The sequence below is a fragment of the Phytophthora infestans genome, genomic scaffold (genome assembly GCF_000142945.1).
Source record: "Phytophthora infestans T30-4 supercont1.89 genomic scaffold, whole genome shotgun sequence".
In the NCBI taxonomy this organism is placed as follows: Eukaryota; Oomycota; class Peronosporomycetes; order Peronosporales; family Peronosporaceae; genus Phytophthora; species Phytophthora infestans.
The window spans coordinates 233,180-247,889 of record NW_003303670.1 but is presented as its reverse complement, the minus strand read 5'-3'; the positions used below and the strand labels follow the sequence as shown (position 1 = coordinate 247,889).

Below are 14,710 nucleotides of genomic sequence, written 5' to 3'. Positions count from 1 at the left end.
TTCCTGCATTCCAAACTCACCGGTATTAGTACAGTAGTGGGGTCCATGAATTCATGCTTGCCTATGTAACGTAAATTGCGTTTACAGTACCTTCGCCTTTTAGAACGTCATCAAGATGGTAAAGAAGGGACGGCGCTATCAGCTGTACAGTGATGAATATATCTTGTTCGATGGTCGCCTCGATAACAGTATCTTGTCTTCTACAGTACTTAAAGTACTGCACATGCACCACGTACATTACATTAGTGCATTGGCTATAGCCACGAGCGCCCCGCACCGGACGCCGTTAGATGTGTAGAACTCTTCTTAACGCTGACCGTCCCGGCAAGCAGCCCCAACACGAGCGCTTGATGGCACGTCAATCGCTGAGCGCCGTTCTTGAGACGCAAACTCAGAGCTGCAACCCCTCTCCTTCCATTCCCCACGGCTGGTTGCCATCTGCAAGCACAGCCCAAAGCTCTCATCCTTGATGTACTCTGTCTAATCGGGTTGCTGGCCGTCTTGGTCCCTCTATCGATGATTATGCAGGCTGTACAAGCTGAGAGGTCACTGTGTGCACCCACACTCTCGTGTTCTGGCGCCCATACGCAGCTTTCACGCCCCCTTACATCTTTGTATGTACCCCAGTCCGCAGCGCGCCCGTAGTTCGTATTGCTGGATGTGTCACTCGCGTTCTTGCCAGTTTGCACTACACTAAATCTACATTGCTCTAAAAACTAATTCTGTAAAATTATTCCTCAAATTTAGATGTTACTTCGGTTACTTCACTCCGTTTTGGTTTACACTACCACCAGTTTGGATTGGCAAAGGTGTAGAAAAGCAGTAGGCTTTAAGACTGACGAGTATTTGCTCTTGTATTTCACTGTGACACAGACAAAGACGATCGAGATGGAAAACTGCAAACGCTTGCAGCTGTTTAACGTTGATAGAGCGAAATCAAGACATTTGCTCTTGTTCTCTACCGATCTCCTCGTCCACATCGTGCGTCTAATAAACCTGCTGCCTGTGGCGCTAGATTAATGCGCTCAGCAGTGCCAACACACGACGCCAACCTTGCCGCCACTCTCATAATTGTCCCTCCCTCACGGTTGATTAGTACTACTTCAGCTAGTCGAGCGTTAACGACATATCATTAATTAATTTAGCCCGATTACGCAATCTTTGAAAAATATAATATCGTATTAACTAATATTAAGTTGATATTTAATAATATCATATTGTCTCAGAGGAAAATATTAGGTACTCTTTTTTATATTAGCTGGTCTACAGGTGATATTTTTACAATATTAACTTCACCGATTTTGGATTGAATACTGGTCTTGGCTTCACAGCACATGTGTACGAAGATCAGTTGGCAATTTTCCCCGTCAGACATTAGTCACATAGCTTGATGGCCAAAATGACAACCAAGTCAAGTTCGAGAGCTCTCTCCATCCTGAAAGTGCTGGCTGTAGTCACACTATTGACAACCCTCAACGCTGTCTCTGCCTCGACGTCCACGAAGGTCAACACGCAGTTGCATGCTCTACACTTTGATCGGAACGACGTCTCCTCTCACCGTTTCTTGAGAGCGGCCACAGTCCAAGAAGAGAGGAAGCTCGGTGTAAGTCTCCCAGGTCTTGGACAGGCCGCAAGCAGCACCAAGGCCTGGGCTGCCAACCTCATCCAGAAGCTCCAGTTAAAGTGGTGGCAACTACGAAAGAAATCTCCGAATGATGTGTTCGTGAAGCTAAAACTGCAGCAGGCAGAAAGCAATCTGTTCGAAAGCCCGACGTTTGCCAAGTGGGTCACATACGTCACGAAGAACAGCAAGGACACCCCGGAGACGGAAATCTTCTTGACACTGGCATTTCACTACCGTGACGCTCCTCTGGCCAAGATGTTGGCTGCAGCTAAAGAAGTCGACAGCACGAGAGAGCTCTGGCCACTAAACTGGAAGGATCAGTCCTCTCGTTGGATTGAGGCCGGTAAATCCCCCGCCGACGTATTCACATTGCTGGCGCTTGAGAAGGCCGGCGTGCATGTCTTTTCAAACCCTCAATTTGCCAGGTGGACGAACTACATCGCTCAAGCCAAGACGGCAGACGCAGACGCGTTCATTTACCGAGCTTTGAAAACGTACAACAGCGATGATGCTCTGGTCAAGATGTTTGCCGAAGCCAAAAAAGTCGACAGCACCAAGGTCCTGGCCACTAAAATGGAAGGGCTTCAGCTTTCCAGCTGGGTTAATGGTAAGAAATCGCCTGACGATTTGTTTAAGAGTCTGGCGCTTGACAAGGCGGGAACAAAAGCCTTTGAAGCTCCTCAGTTTGCCGGATGGACCGACTTCATCGCTCAAACAAACACGAAAAACCCGGACATGGCCATTTACATAACACTGGGAACCCACTACAGCGACGAGGCCCTGGCCAAGATGTTCGCCGCAGCTAAAGAAGCTGACGCTGCCAAGGCTCTGGCTACTAGAATGGAGGGGATTCAACTTACCAACTGGGTGAATGGCGAGAAATCTCCTGATCAAGTCTTCAAGATTCTTGGGCTCAACAAGATGGGCGCAGAGGGATTTGCAAACCCTCAGTTTGCCAGGTGGACTGAGCTCATTGCCACGGCCAGCACGAAAGACCCAAACGTCGCGATGTTCACCACTTTGGCAGCCCATTACAGTGACGACGCTTTGGCCAGGATGCTTATGGCGGCCGGCATGGTTGAGAGCACGGAGAATCCGGCGGCAAATTTGTGTTTGCTGCAGTTTGAGAAATGGTTCAGCCAGGGCAAAACTCCCGCGAGTGTTAACACCATTTTGGGTGTAACCAACAACAGCGATGATCTCACTAAGAAAATTTCGCGAGACTTTGAGAAATTCTACGGTAAGAGAGAGGAGCCACCGGCGGGCCCTTCTTCGCCAATCAATTCGTAAGAGTAGTAGATCACTGAGCATTTTTTTTCTTTAATATTTTCGAAATAAATTGTTTGACGGGTTCTGCCAATTTATAACTAACCGAGCGCCGCAGCTACGCGGCGGTAGTTTAGGTTTAGCTCTACTTGCTTTGGCCTTCCCGCCTCCGCTATGTTTCGGCGGGATAACTATTGAAAAAAACCGCTGAACTCATGTGTACCTAAATCGTTTTTTTTTTAAAAACGTTAATTTGGGTCTGCATCATGCTTACCTGATTTAAGAAATAATTATTCTAATGATCTTGAATCAAGATTCTTGATGTAATCTCTTTTTTATTGCTGGCTATCACTGTATCTTCATCTTCCACCCAAAACCACCAGCACTTCAAATAACATTTATACAAACGCTACACAATATGTTTAGTTTAGCGTCGTGCTCGATATCACGGGCCATTGCTGAGCTCGCTATGAAACTTAGCTCACATCAGCGCAAAAGATAGTAATGGTCTATCCAGCTTGTACTGCCTATTTCAGCTTGTAAGTAACTAAAGATTGTTCACTTCTCATATCAAACTCAATGAAAGATATAAATTAATTCAAAACAATTAAGAACATAGTATTACGTAAATTAATAGTATGGCCTAAAAAAAAAACATTCCCACGTGTACCTTGCAGCATAGGAAACGTCTTTAGGGGCTATTTCATTTTAGAATAAGTAGCACTCAAATATTAAAACCAACATGCATTATCAATATAGTAAATACTTCGTACCGGTTTTATTAAAACGGTGCCGCCTTCGGATAATGGATAGTCTTGTGCAAATCTCCATTGTAAACCACATGAATTTACCGATGCAAGCAACATAATTCAGTTTTAACCAATTGGAACCGCCTTCGCTCCGCTCGACAGCCAATGATAAAGCTGAAAAACCTGAGCGTTCGTGGGACGGACGGACGGACAAACATCGTGCTAGCGTTGATAGCTTAGGACTAGCCGGCCGCTGTCGCTACGCGGCGAAGTGGCATGGTTTGTTGGAGATGAGGTGGCCGCAAATTTTAGTGCTTCTTGGTGTCGCGTGTTTTGTGAGCGTCGTTCACTCAGTAGATCTTGCCTTCCTGTACTTAACCACTCACCGTTCCGTAGTCTCATCCGGCGCCGTATAATATCGTGGTTACGTTTCCGTTACCCCGTACTTCAGGCTGGAATGTCATGCTCTTGAGTGGCCCGTGCTCTTCCTGGCTTCGTGAGTCCCTGCTCACCCGTTGTCCACGCTGCTTAGTGGTTAAGCGCCCTCTCTTTTGGGGTCATGCTCTTTAGTACGGCCTCTTTCGTGGCAACTAACTATTCCCTGTTCTCAAAAATTTACGTGGGCTGCACACGTTTCGTGGTACATAGTCGTTCGTGGTCGTCGGCTTTCCATCGCCGGTACTCTACCCGAAGGGTGCTATTCCATGGCTTGGTGCATCCACGTAGTTGGGCTGATCCGTATCGTGCTCTCGTAGTGTAACCCTATTAACGCGTTATCGCGCTATCATGCAATCGCGGTGTGGCTGCGCTGTCCTATGCTATCGTCAATCGAGGTCTAATGTACTACTGTCCTCCGTGGCTCGGCGATTTCCCGTCTGTAGCTCCCGTGGTGGCGTGCTCTCCCACGGTTTAGTGGCTGGGTCACCGTCCGTGCTATCGTGTCATTTCGCGGTATCGCGGTTGGTCTGTCGTCCGAGCTATCGTGACTGCTACCGTTATATAGTGCTCCGTGGCTCGGCTCTATCCTGGTTATGGGCTCCAATGCTCGATGTTTTCCCGTTTAAGGTCTACCACGGCTTCATGTTTGGTCGGTCGACTGTGCTCCGTGTTCTACCGTTGTGCTATGGGAGAATTGCTGTCCCTGCACTCTTACCGCTACGTGCTCTACCGTGGCTTCGTGCGTGCGTGCTCTTCTGCAGCCGTGCTTTTCAGCATGCTGGGGTGTCTTTATATTTAGTTCCCTTCCGTGGCCCGTACGCTCCCGTCGTTTCTTGTCATTATGTCTTTTCCATGGCTGCGTGCCCTTTCATCTTTCACGCTACGCATAAAACAACTTCGTGGTTTGCATCGGCTAAGTCATCTATCATCGTCCATGGCCTTCCGTGCTTCGTGTTGCTCCTCTATCCCAACGTGTACATAGTGCGGGACGGTGCTCCTTCGTGTTTCGTGCTCTTGATTTTTAGTCACGTGCCTCCGCGCTAACCTAATCACAAACGCTGTTCCCATTTTGTTTGATGTACGCTACCTATATTGTTGGAAAGTTTGCACAATATTTTACTACGTCTACAACTTTGTGATTCCCAAACCGCTGATAATCAAGCCGAACGCAGTCATTGAAGCAGAGCGGAAGAAGCGACCCAAGTCGAAGTATTTCAACCCCGTGGTTGAGCACCAGGACAGCAAAAACGAAGCAATTATTGCATAGTTTCCTGGTGGAACGCCACAACTATCATATCGAGCTCGTGCGTCGTTGTTCGCATCGCCTTCGCATGCGAATGCTCATATGGGTACTAGAATGAAAGAAAGAAAAAACAGAAGATGAAAGAATAGCCCGGGTAAGCTTTAACTTAAACCGACACAAATTTGGGTATCTACATGTATCTGGACGAGTACTTAGCCCTGACTATGACGACCATTTGCACCGCAGACAGGAAATCCACGGCGTACGCTGCGAGGTTATCACAAGCACAAGGTCACAGCGTCATAAGAGGTGGAGAACTCGAAGCAGTTGCGAGTAAGCTGAGTAATCAGAGACGAAATATACTGAGATGGACAAGTACGCTACGTATCATCACGCTTCATTAGATGATGTACGCGGGCGCCCAGCCTACCCATACATGGAGGAGTTCGTGGAATATCCAGACGTGAAGAAGAACGCATCACGAACGAATATACATAATAGGCTAGCACGGTGCGGTACACGTACTTTGTCCACCTCGAAATAAAAATAAAAGCTGAACTACATGTTGTGCTTTGCGTAGGTGGTCCACCCTACTTTTAAGAAGGTACTGGTTTTATGCTAGTTTTGAGATAGGTACTGATTATGGGAAATGTTAGGAAAAAACTATCACCCCGTCTAGTGGAGTCCGGTGTCTGTCGATCTGTCAGTCCATCCGTCCGTAACGGGTTAGGTTATAAAATGTCACGCAAATGTGGGCGCTCTACTGGCTGCCGAGCGCAGCGAAGGCGGCGTCGACTGGCTAAAATCGCAGTATGTGGTGTACACACTGTATGTGGTCTACACATCGTACTTATGTGCACCGTTCAAATTTCATTTTGCCCCATTTTCAACTGTGGACCGCCACCTCACGCGAAGGGCGCTGCCTGTGTGCGCGTTAGTTAGCATTAGGATAAGGCGTGGACGGACACGCACGTACTATATCGTCGTAGAAGCTGTTGAAAAAAGTTGTAGGCTGTAAGGACTCATATTTCCGCCTCAATCAAAACTTTAGTACTTATTGGTTATAGAATGATGTTTTAGGCTTCGTAGTACTTTTCTAATAAGTAAACTTACAATACTGTTTTGCGTAGTACTATAGTTATTTGTAGAAGTAGTACACACAGTTATTATATCAGTGTTAGATAATTAATCACGATTTTACTACTATTTTTAATAATGTGAAAACTTTAAAATATGACTTTTGTGGCTTCCCACCCTACACACCCCTGCACACCACACTACCTCCGGGAAAAATATCATCTTCCTTTGTATTTGCCTGCGTAGTGTGCGACCTTCCTCGGGAGACACAGACTCTCGATAGCTGTGTGCAGCACGCGCATTCATTACATCGTTGTACAAGATCGTTGAATAATCTGCCAAGATATCGCTGACATGATTCTGATCGGTAGTATTTGTTATCAATACGATAACGCGAGACACGTATGGTGCATGCTTGTCCAGTAAAGTAATAACGGCTAGATTTTCAGGCTTTGCGAGTTTCTCCAGCTGAGCTTGCTTTCGTTTTTTTCGCTGGTTTAATTCTGGGTTTCGAAATACGTAGCACTTTAAGCCGACCTTCTTGTGTTCCCGCTTTTTCGGTCCTTTCTTGGCCGCTTTTGCCTTTACTGCAGATTTTGGGGGATAATAAGCTCTTCACACTGGGTGGTTCTTCCGTAGATTTTACAGTGACTGCAGCTTTTGTCGGGTAGTACTTCTTCAATACAGGAGTCACTCCAGGTTTCGTCGAATTGAAAGGGGTGGTGAAGTCAATGTCAGTGGATAAAGCTGTTTCATTCCGTGAGGGTGAAAGACCAAGCTCGTTTTCCTGCGACGCCACGATCCTTGTAGTATTGTTTTGCAGATGGTACTCACTTTTCTCCATTTCACGAAAACAATTCACAGTTTCAATAAGGTCGACTGGCGGTATGTAAGACGTAGCGTCGATAGCATTTGAGTCTTCGCCTGGTCCATCTTCATCTGGCACTGTTGTAGCGTCTGATGTATGTTCTTCGGCTGATTTAACATCGAGTAGAGCTTTGCTAAATAGTAGATCTCATGGCCAGTTACCTTGCAACTGACGAAAAGATACTTCAAGCCAGTTGGCGATGCAACGGCATAATAGATTACATGCAGAATATCAGATAGCCCGCAATAAGATTAATATTAATGCAACAGCGATATTATCAGATGGTCCATCAGTAACAGCATTTCCAACCTGCGTACTGTGTTACTGCAGTTACCGATCACTGAGTACTTACTAACCGAGGTATGACAATCGTGCACGACTACTACGGGCAACTTCTATACGACCATCGCGGCGACGACGGCAGGCACTTTGCGTCTGTGCACGGCGAGCACGTCTCTCCTCCGCCAAAAAGCTGTATTTGGCAAAATACCGCAACAGCGCGGTAAAATTTACCGTCTTCGCTGCAGAGAGGATTGATCCGTGCATGGAAATGAGTCATAGCAAAACAAAGAGCACTAACTGTGCCGAATGCCCTCTCATTCCACTTGAACGTCGCGTGCATGATCCGTTATAGGCTGCAGACTCGCCCGAAGAAGTTCTCAACGATGACACGGTCAGAGGAAACGCGGCGGCTCCGTGTGACTTCATCTACCGTAAGCTCGCCGTTCCCCGGCTTCTTTTTTGGATGCACGACACGGACCATTGAAGCAGCTTCTTGGTAGCCTTTATCTGCTAGCAGTGCCCACGAATCTCGGTACTCGTTCGATCCTTCACCATGATCATCTAGAAGACTTTCATTGGCTTTTTTTTTTAGCATATCACGGTGTTTCTCCACATGATTGGATAAATTGTGATATCAGACACCGCTCCGGCCGCGTGATTGATGAAAAATATTACTTCACCATGAGGGCCAACAGAAGCTTCCGTTTTAAACCCATAAATCTTTTGCTTATTCGAGAAGTGCCGGTGTGCATCTTCAAAACGCCCAGATGGTCGGAGTGCGGGCTGGAATTCCACGTCGACTGTATATAGAACGTAGGGGTAGTTGGCAAAGACCCGGCCGGTGCCTCGGTGGTCACTTAAGCTGGGAGAAGTAACGAACGCCTCACGCAACACAGGCTCACATATATCCATGACTCTATGGACGAGCTTCTCAAACGTGGGCGGTTTAAACCCGAAGTCGAGGGCGTGTTTATGCCACGTCGCGTAGTGCTTGAGGACACACAGCATCATAAAAAAATGCATCCATTGGCTTGGTATTGCTCTTCTTGCCCCGCCCACACGTCCATTGACCTACGAGCACTTCCTCTACATGTCCGTGCAGTATGCAGAACTCACTGACCGTAATTTTTGTGAGCGTGACGATGGCTTCACTGCCGCCTTGCTCCAGATAAGCCTCGAAAGTGGACGAGGCACTGTCGCTAGGCTAGTCCGAGGCCTCTTGTGGGGTGGGAAGAATTGTCTAGTATGGCATCTCTGGCGGCAGTATCCTCCTCGCGGAGAGAAACGAGGACGGCGGCAGCACTGCGCATGGGTACGGGGGTGTTCGGGGAGGGATAAGATCGATAGGGCTCATAATCGAAACTGATTGTTGCTGTAGACCTAGCTTCAGCTTATACAGTATGAAAGTAGGTCTGTTGCAGTGGTCATCGGTTTTGGCGTGAAACCTTTGATTCGCGTGAGATTGTGCTACCAGTGGATTGCGCAATGGCTGAGCAGTGTATTGGGGGGGGGCTGATTTCTATTGTAATACTGACAAAATGTTCTGGTGAGTGAAATTTTGACAAATCTGCTTAGCAGTGATTGGGTTACAGTTGCGAATAGGTTTGTCAGTGACAGAGTCACATAAGAAAAAATATGATTATTCTTTAGAAAGGTGGGTAACTCGCAATTTTTACATTAACTGCGGTGGAGATCTATTGTTTTCTAGGCCTTCAGGGCGGAGTAGAATGGTGGACTCGACAATTTCGCTAGATGTTCCATAACAGGTTCAAACACAGCTTTTGCGTAGCAGTTATTTTTCTTTTGATGACAGTACAACAATGTTGGCACGCTCTCGACGCCGCACCTTCACGTATACGACAGGATTACGCTAGGCTCCACCGCCACTTCGAGCATGTTTTTCTTGAGGTAAGTCATTGCAGCGGACTATGTTTTACCGTCACCAGCGTACACGTAGCGGCGAGGAAGCTCAAAAGCAAGATGGATTTAGCTATTAGTAAAATAGGGCGGGAGCCCTAGACCTCTGAGAACCACTCATATGCTGGTCGACTCCTGACTGGCTATAACGTTTTCCTTTTTAGCCAATCAGAGATAGACAATACAGCACGTGCTAACCGCGTGCTTTTGCTACCTACTGTTGTAAAAGGACATACCTACTTATGTAATTGGGGAGCGCCCATTACACCCCCCCTTTTAAAGTCACGCTTACGCAACGTAAGTGCGATAAGCTTATTATGTCAATTTTGGAGACGATTAGTATCTAATCTTCAGGAGGGGTCAGATTTTCCAATTGCAATCGGAGTAGTTAAAAGTAAGAAAAAAAAATCGAAACCCAACATTTCAACTCCATCTGTCGAGTGCACATGGCGTCTCCGCGAAAAAAGAGTATGCGCACCCAAAAGGCGAGAGTGCCACTCGTCCCATCGCGTTTGCGAAGAAGCATCGTAATCGGGATCTCACTATAGAGATATTAGATATTTTCGCTATGCTAGTTTACGTGTGGATAATGCAATTGTATCTCAGAAAGAGGCTATTACCAACAAAGTTGTTTGTTTACTTGGTCGCTCCGACAAGACGTGCGGTGAGATTTGGTCCTTTTTACTGTCGCATGGGACTGTATTCACGGCTGTACAACCAGCTAGTCGAGGAGACCGCATGGTACGACTGCCATACTCGTTAGCAATACAGGAATAAGTGCGTGAATTTATACGGAGCTGGTCTGAGACGACACGAACGACAGCGAAGGTCGTAATGCATTTGGTACCAGAAGTGAGCAAGATATATTGAGTGCAGACAGTACATGCCGTCATTCGGACCATTCAACGGTCCGTTAAGAAGGAAGGATACTCGCGCGGTGCTCAAAACGAGAAGAACCAGAATTTATCTCCTATCAACGATTCTGCGAGGGCGGGATATGTACAAAACGTGACCACTAGTGAGGTTCTGTCTCGTCGCTTCGTCTATCTACATACACCACCCCTCCTTGAGACACAAAGATTTGCTAGTCGACCCTACGGATGATAAGTATGCCAAGGAGAAACATAAGGGGTGGTGATTGTGCTTTATTGCAGCGTTCATCGATGAGCATCTTGAAGCCATGGATTCGTGCGAGGAGGCTTCTCTTGAAGAGGAGGCTTAGCAAGTGAAAACGAATCTGACTATGAAAAATATAACAAATTTTGGCCAACGGTGAAACGTCGAGTGTCCCTGAAAAACGCAGGGGTCGCACTGTAGCGGGGTTACACGCAAGTGGACACTTGGTTACGAAAGAGGTTTTCCACATTGGTGTGAGATATACAATTTGTGTGAGATACACCAATGGCTACATTTGGCAGACTGTTGGTCTGTATGCATTCAAGGCATTCATTGGTTGAAAGTCAATATCTTCAACCAACTAGAATAATAGAGCCATGTTCGCCGATAATGCATATTATCGTAAAACGCATACTGAGAGTCAGATATGAGTCGAACAGAGTATCGGTTCAGTTGATGCGTGTTCGTTTGATGAAAGTGTTCTGAGAGTGAATGATTGTAGTAACGGGCACCGCTAGCAGGAAACCGATAGCGAAACGGCGGGCTACAGCGACCTTTCAGCACAAGAGCGACCCTTGAGCACATAATCATATTATGCCTTCTTCAGATTACCAAAAAAGCTGTTCTGAGAGAACACACATTTAGCGGAGATAATACGTATTATGAATGGTCGCGTTCGTTCGGCATAAAACGTATTATGTGCTCAACGAACACGGCCAAGAATTATGTCAGCCATTCGTTGATATAATACCTTTCCTTTAGAATACTAGATTAGGAGGAAAACCCAAACAAACCAATAAACAGGTCTCATTTTTACAGGAAATTGGCTTTGCTTTCCTATTTAAGTAAATCTATACTTTCGGCCGAAAGGATAGTTAATCTAAGTGAATCGCATCTTTCGCTTCCTCATACACGTGCGCTAACGTGTAAGCCGAAGTAGCGGGCTTGAAGTAGGTCCATTACACCTGGTAGCACTTGTAGTCCGTCCAACGACCGACTTACTAATGAGTTCTTATGGAATACGAACACGAGGCGGAGAACCAACCCATGGACAGTAATCCGTCCATGCGCAGCCCATTTGTTTCTGCCACGCCCATTGTGCGTGACAGTCATGTGACGCTTCGACTTCTTCGACTGAATCAAGTTGTGTTTCGACCGCGTCCGCTGTATCTTACTTTTTAGTCAAATCGCCATGTTCATAAGCTGCACCTGCTACTTTCGTCGAGGCTTCTACAGTTTGAAGCGATGATATACCATTTCTGAAATACTACTCCTGCTCCACAATCGCCATTATATCCCAGCGTGCATGAACAATCATGGCAGGTAGATACTCGGAACGATGGACATGCGCAGCAATAAACATCAAGTGCTGACACGATAGGTTGTGACTGCAGTAGAATAAGCACGAACAAGGCCACTCGAAATCGTTACATTCGTACTTGTACTCATTGGTAATCACGTACCAGCTCCATCTTTTTCCTTCGTGTATGTAGTGTCCATCGAATAAACCATGAAATTGCCCCGTTGTGAGTGTGCTTTTGCCAATTAATCGTGACTTAAGTGCTTATAAACGGTACTTAGGAAGTCTAAATCAGTTTCCGGTATACGAGGGTAGATGCATACTTTTCCCATAGTAGCAGGAACAGGTCGAACGATTGTTCTTTGATGTGCCGGAAGCCCGCTGACTGTCGCGTCGAGTCGAGGGTTTTTCTTAGAAATTGTTTTACCTGATTCCAATTCGATTCGATTAGATTAGTAGTGGTATTACCAGCTGAGAAATATTCACTTCGCACGTGATTTGCCCATATTGACACGCACGCTTTCCAGTTTGCCGAGAATTATTCGAGTAGCTCGGAGCATTCTTTCTTGGAGACTTTCGTGAACCCAGCCAGCTCTTAATCGAAGCTCCTCTGACTTGCACTGAAAGTACATCCGAAACACGACGAGAAGTCATATTCAACAACACACGAAGCGACCTAGTCAGTCATCAACATACGAAGCAACACAGTAAGCAACACAGTCAGCAACATAAGAAGCAACACAACATATCAGTGATCCGCTACGTACCAATAGACGAGGAATGCGAACACAGCTTTCATCGTGTCCCGCTGCGCCATCTTGAGGTTGAATTTTGGTCTTCTGCAAAATTTCCTCCATTTACATGAGAGCGTGGAGCTGACATAAGAGTACGTTGGTGTGAGGGAGCGCCGTTTTCATTCCACAAAGTCTTCCTCGATAAAACTTGTCTGGATTCGCTTTCAAAATGGGCTGTGGCGCTTGAAAACCTCAACAGTGTACTCCACCGCAACAGCCTTTTGATCCAGTGCAAGAAAAACAATAATCGGGAAGCCTCTTCCAGTAGCTGACGTAGCTACAAAACGGCCTGTGTACAATTCATTCATATAAATTGTTAGTAGTTGCTAGAAGAAATGGATAATAAAATAAATAAATATATATATACTATAGAGAAATGGATATCAAACTAAATTTAATATAGATATACATATAGTTTGTTATCCATTTCTAATAATGATATTATCATACTAATACAAATGATACCCCAAGTTGTTTGTACCGTGCGTTACCAAACTGTCGCCCACGGCTTGAAACATGTCTTCTGAAGCGATGTTTGTATAGCAGTGACACAAGTAATCCCCATCTGATCTTGCACAAGAAGAACGTCGTTGCCGACCTCTACAAATGTATCCAGTAGCACCCTGGTCCGCGCCACTGTTGTAGATCCCAACACTTCTGCAATATGTTTCTAGTCTGATGTAAAATCAGAACCATATCTGCTAAAGCAAAAGTAGACAAATATGTTAATTTAAATTGACAAAAATAACTTTGACTGGAACATCCTCGTCACGGTCACCAGAAGCACCCCCCAGCCAAGCTTATCAGAAAGTCTGTAGTGCTGGCCTTCATGTCTTCCAAACGTCCGAGGTCTTCTCAAAGCTTGGACGGAAGGGGCATCAACTTAGCCCGCGGTACGAATCGTAAATAGTATTGCTGGTTTTGTGGTTGTGCTTCGGGATCTTTCGTTAACATTAATATGAGAAGTCAGTGCTCACAAACTAAACAAAAAATGTCAATCATTCTTACCTCCGAGTCCAGTTGAACGGCGACTTCCCATTTGGCAACCCCTTTCCTAACGACTTTTGCCGATCGAATCATGAAGCTTTCCTCGCACCCGGTGTACCGCCAACCGTGGTCTCGTCGCCCTTCCCCACGTGGTGCTTACATTACCCCGTGCGTACACCGCATCAGCTTAAAACTGTTCGATAGATGCTCCGGAATTTGTAGAGCTCCGGGGCGGCTAAGCAACGAAAAGGTATCACAACAATAAAAAATGAAGCGTTAGAATATCCTTTTAAAACATCTCTCGTCATCCCCACTTAAAATTACCTGTTGAGCTTCTCCCAACTTTCAGAGCTTTGAATACGGCAGTAAAAAAAATGTTCTGCCTCGTACCTCTCGAGTGCTGTCTGAAACTCATCCCAACTGCTGAATGTCTTGACTAGAATCTCTGCCAGAACGTTATCCACAAGCTGGTGCTCTTTCAGCAACTTCATTCGCCCTTTCCACGTTTTATTCTTTCGTTGAGGTAGGCGCCGCCCCGCCGCCACAGTCTGAGCGGAAGTAGCATGGCGGGCTGCCCCCCCCATTACTAAACTTGGGGCGTTTGGGTGGAAGTTCAGTCGTTCCTGCGTCATCACAATCCGATTCTTAGTACTGCGCTCGAGATATTTCCTTTTGCAATTTTGACATCGATCCTGCAGTTGACTGACAACTTGTTCTGGCATTTTGTGTAGCAGCGTCAGCTTCGGCGTTCTGTCTGGTGATTGTCACAAACTGGCGAGCCGCATCTTTAAATATCAACGGCCACAAAAAGGTAGCAACATTACAAAACTACACAAAAAGCAACACAATTAAGCAACACAGCAAGCAAAATACCAAGGCTGACTTGGCTAGCAGGTCTTGCTTCGACTGGTGCAGTTCGTGTGAGTACGCCGTCTGGGTTTGCGGATGCTGTCGCTACGCCAAGTGCAGAAGCTGCAGACGCAGCTTCTGCACTTTGGGCGTTTGCGGCGTCTGCGTCTTTGCCACGTGCATTGTATGTCTGCCTCTGC

General features: G+C 46.3%; 1 protein-coding gene across 1 annotated transcript; it reads left to right on the top strand.

Moving 5' to 3' along the window:
- Positions 1-1,390: 1,390 nt before the first annotated feature.
- On the top strand, positions 1,391-2,914 carry PITG_19302 (secreted RxLR effector peptide protein, putative; the record flags this gene model as incomplete). The annotated part of the gene is made up of 1 exon (XM_002997049.1): positions 1,391-2,914. One exon carries the CDS (start codon positions 1,391-1,393, stop codon positions 2,912-2,914), a length of 1,524 nt encoding a protein of 507 aa, XP_002997095.1.
- Between the last annotated feature and the right edge of the window lie 11,796 nt (positions 2,915-14,710).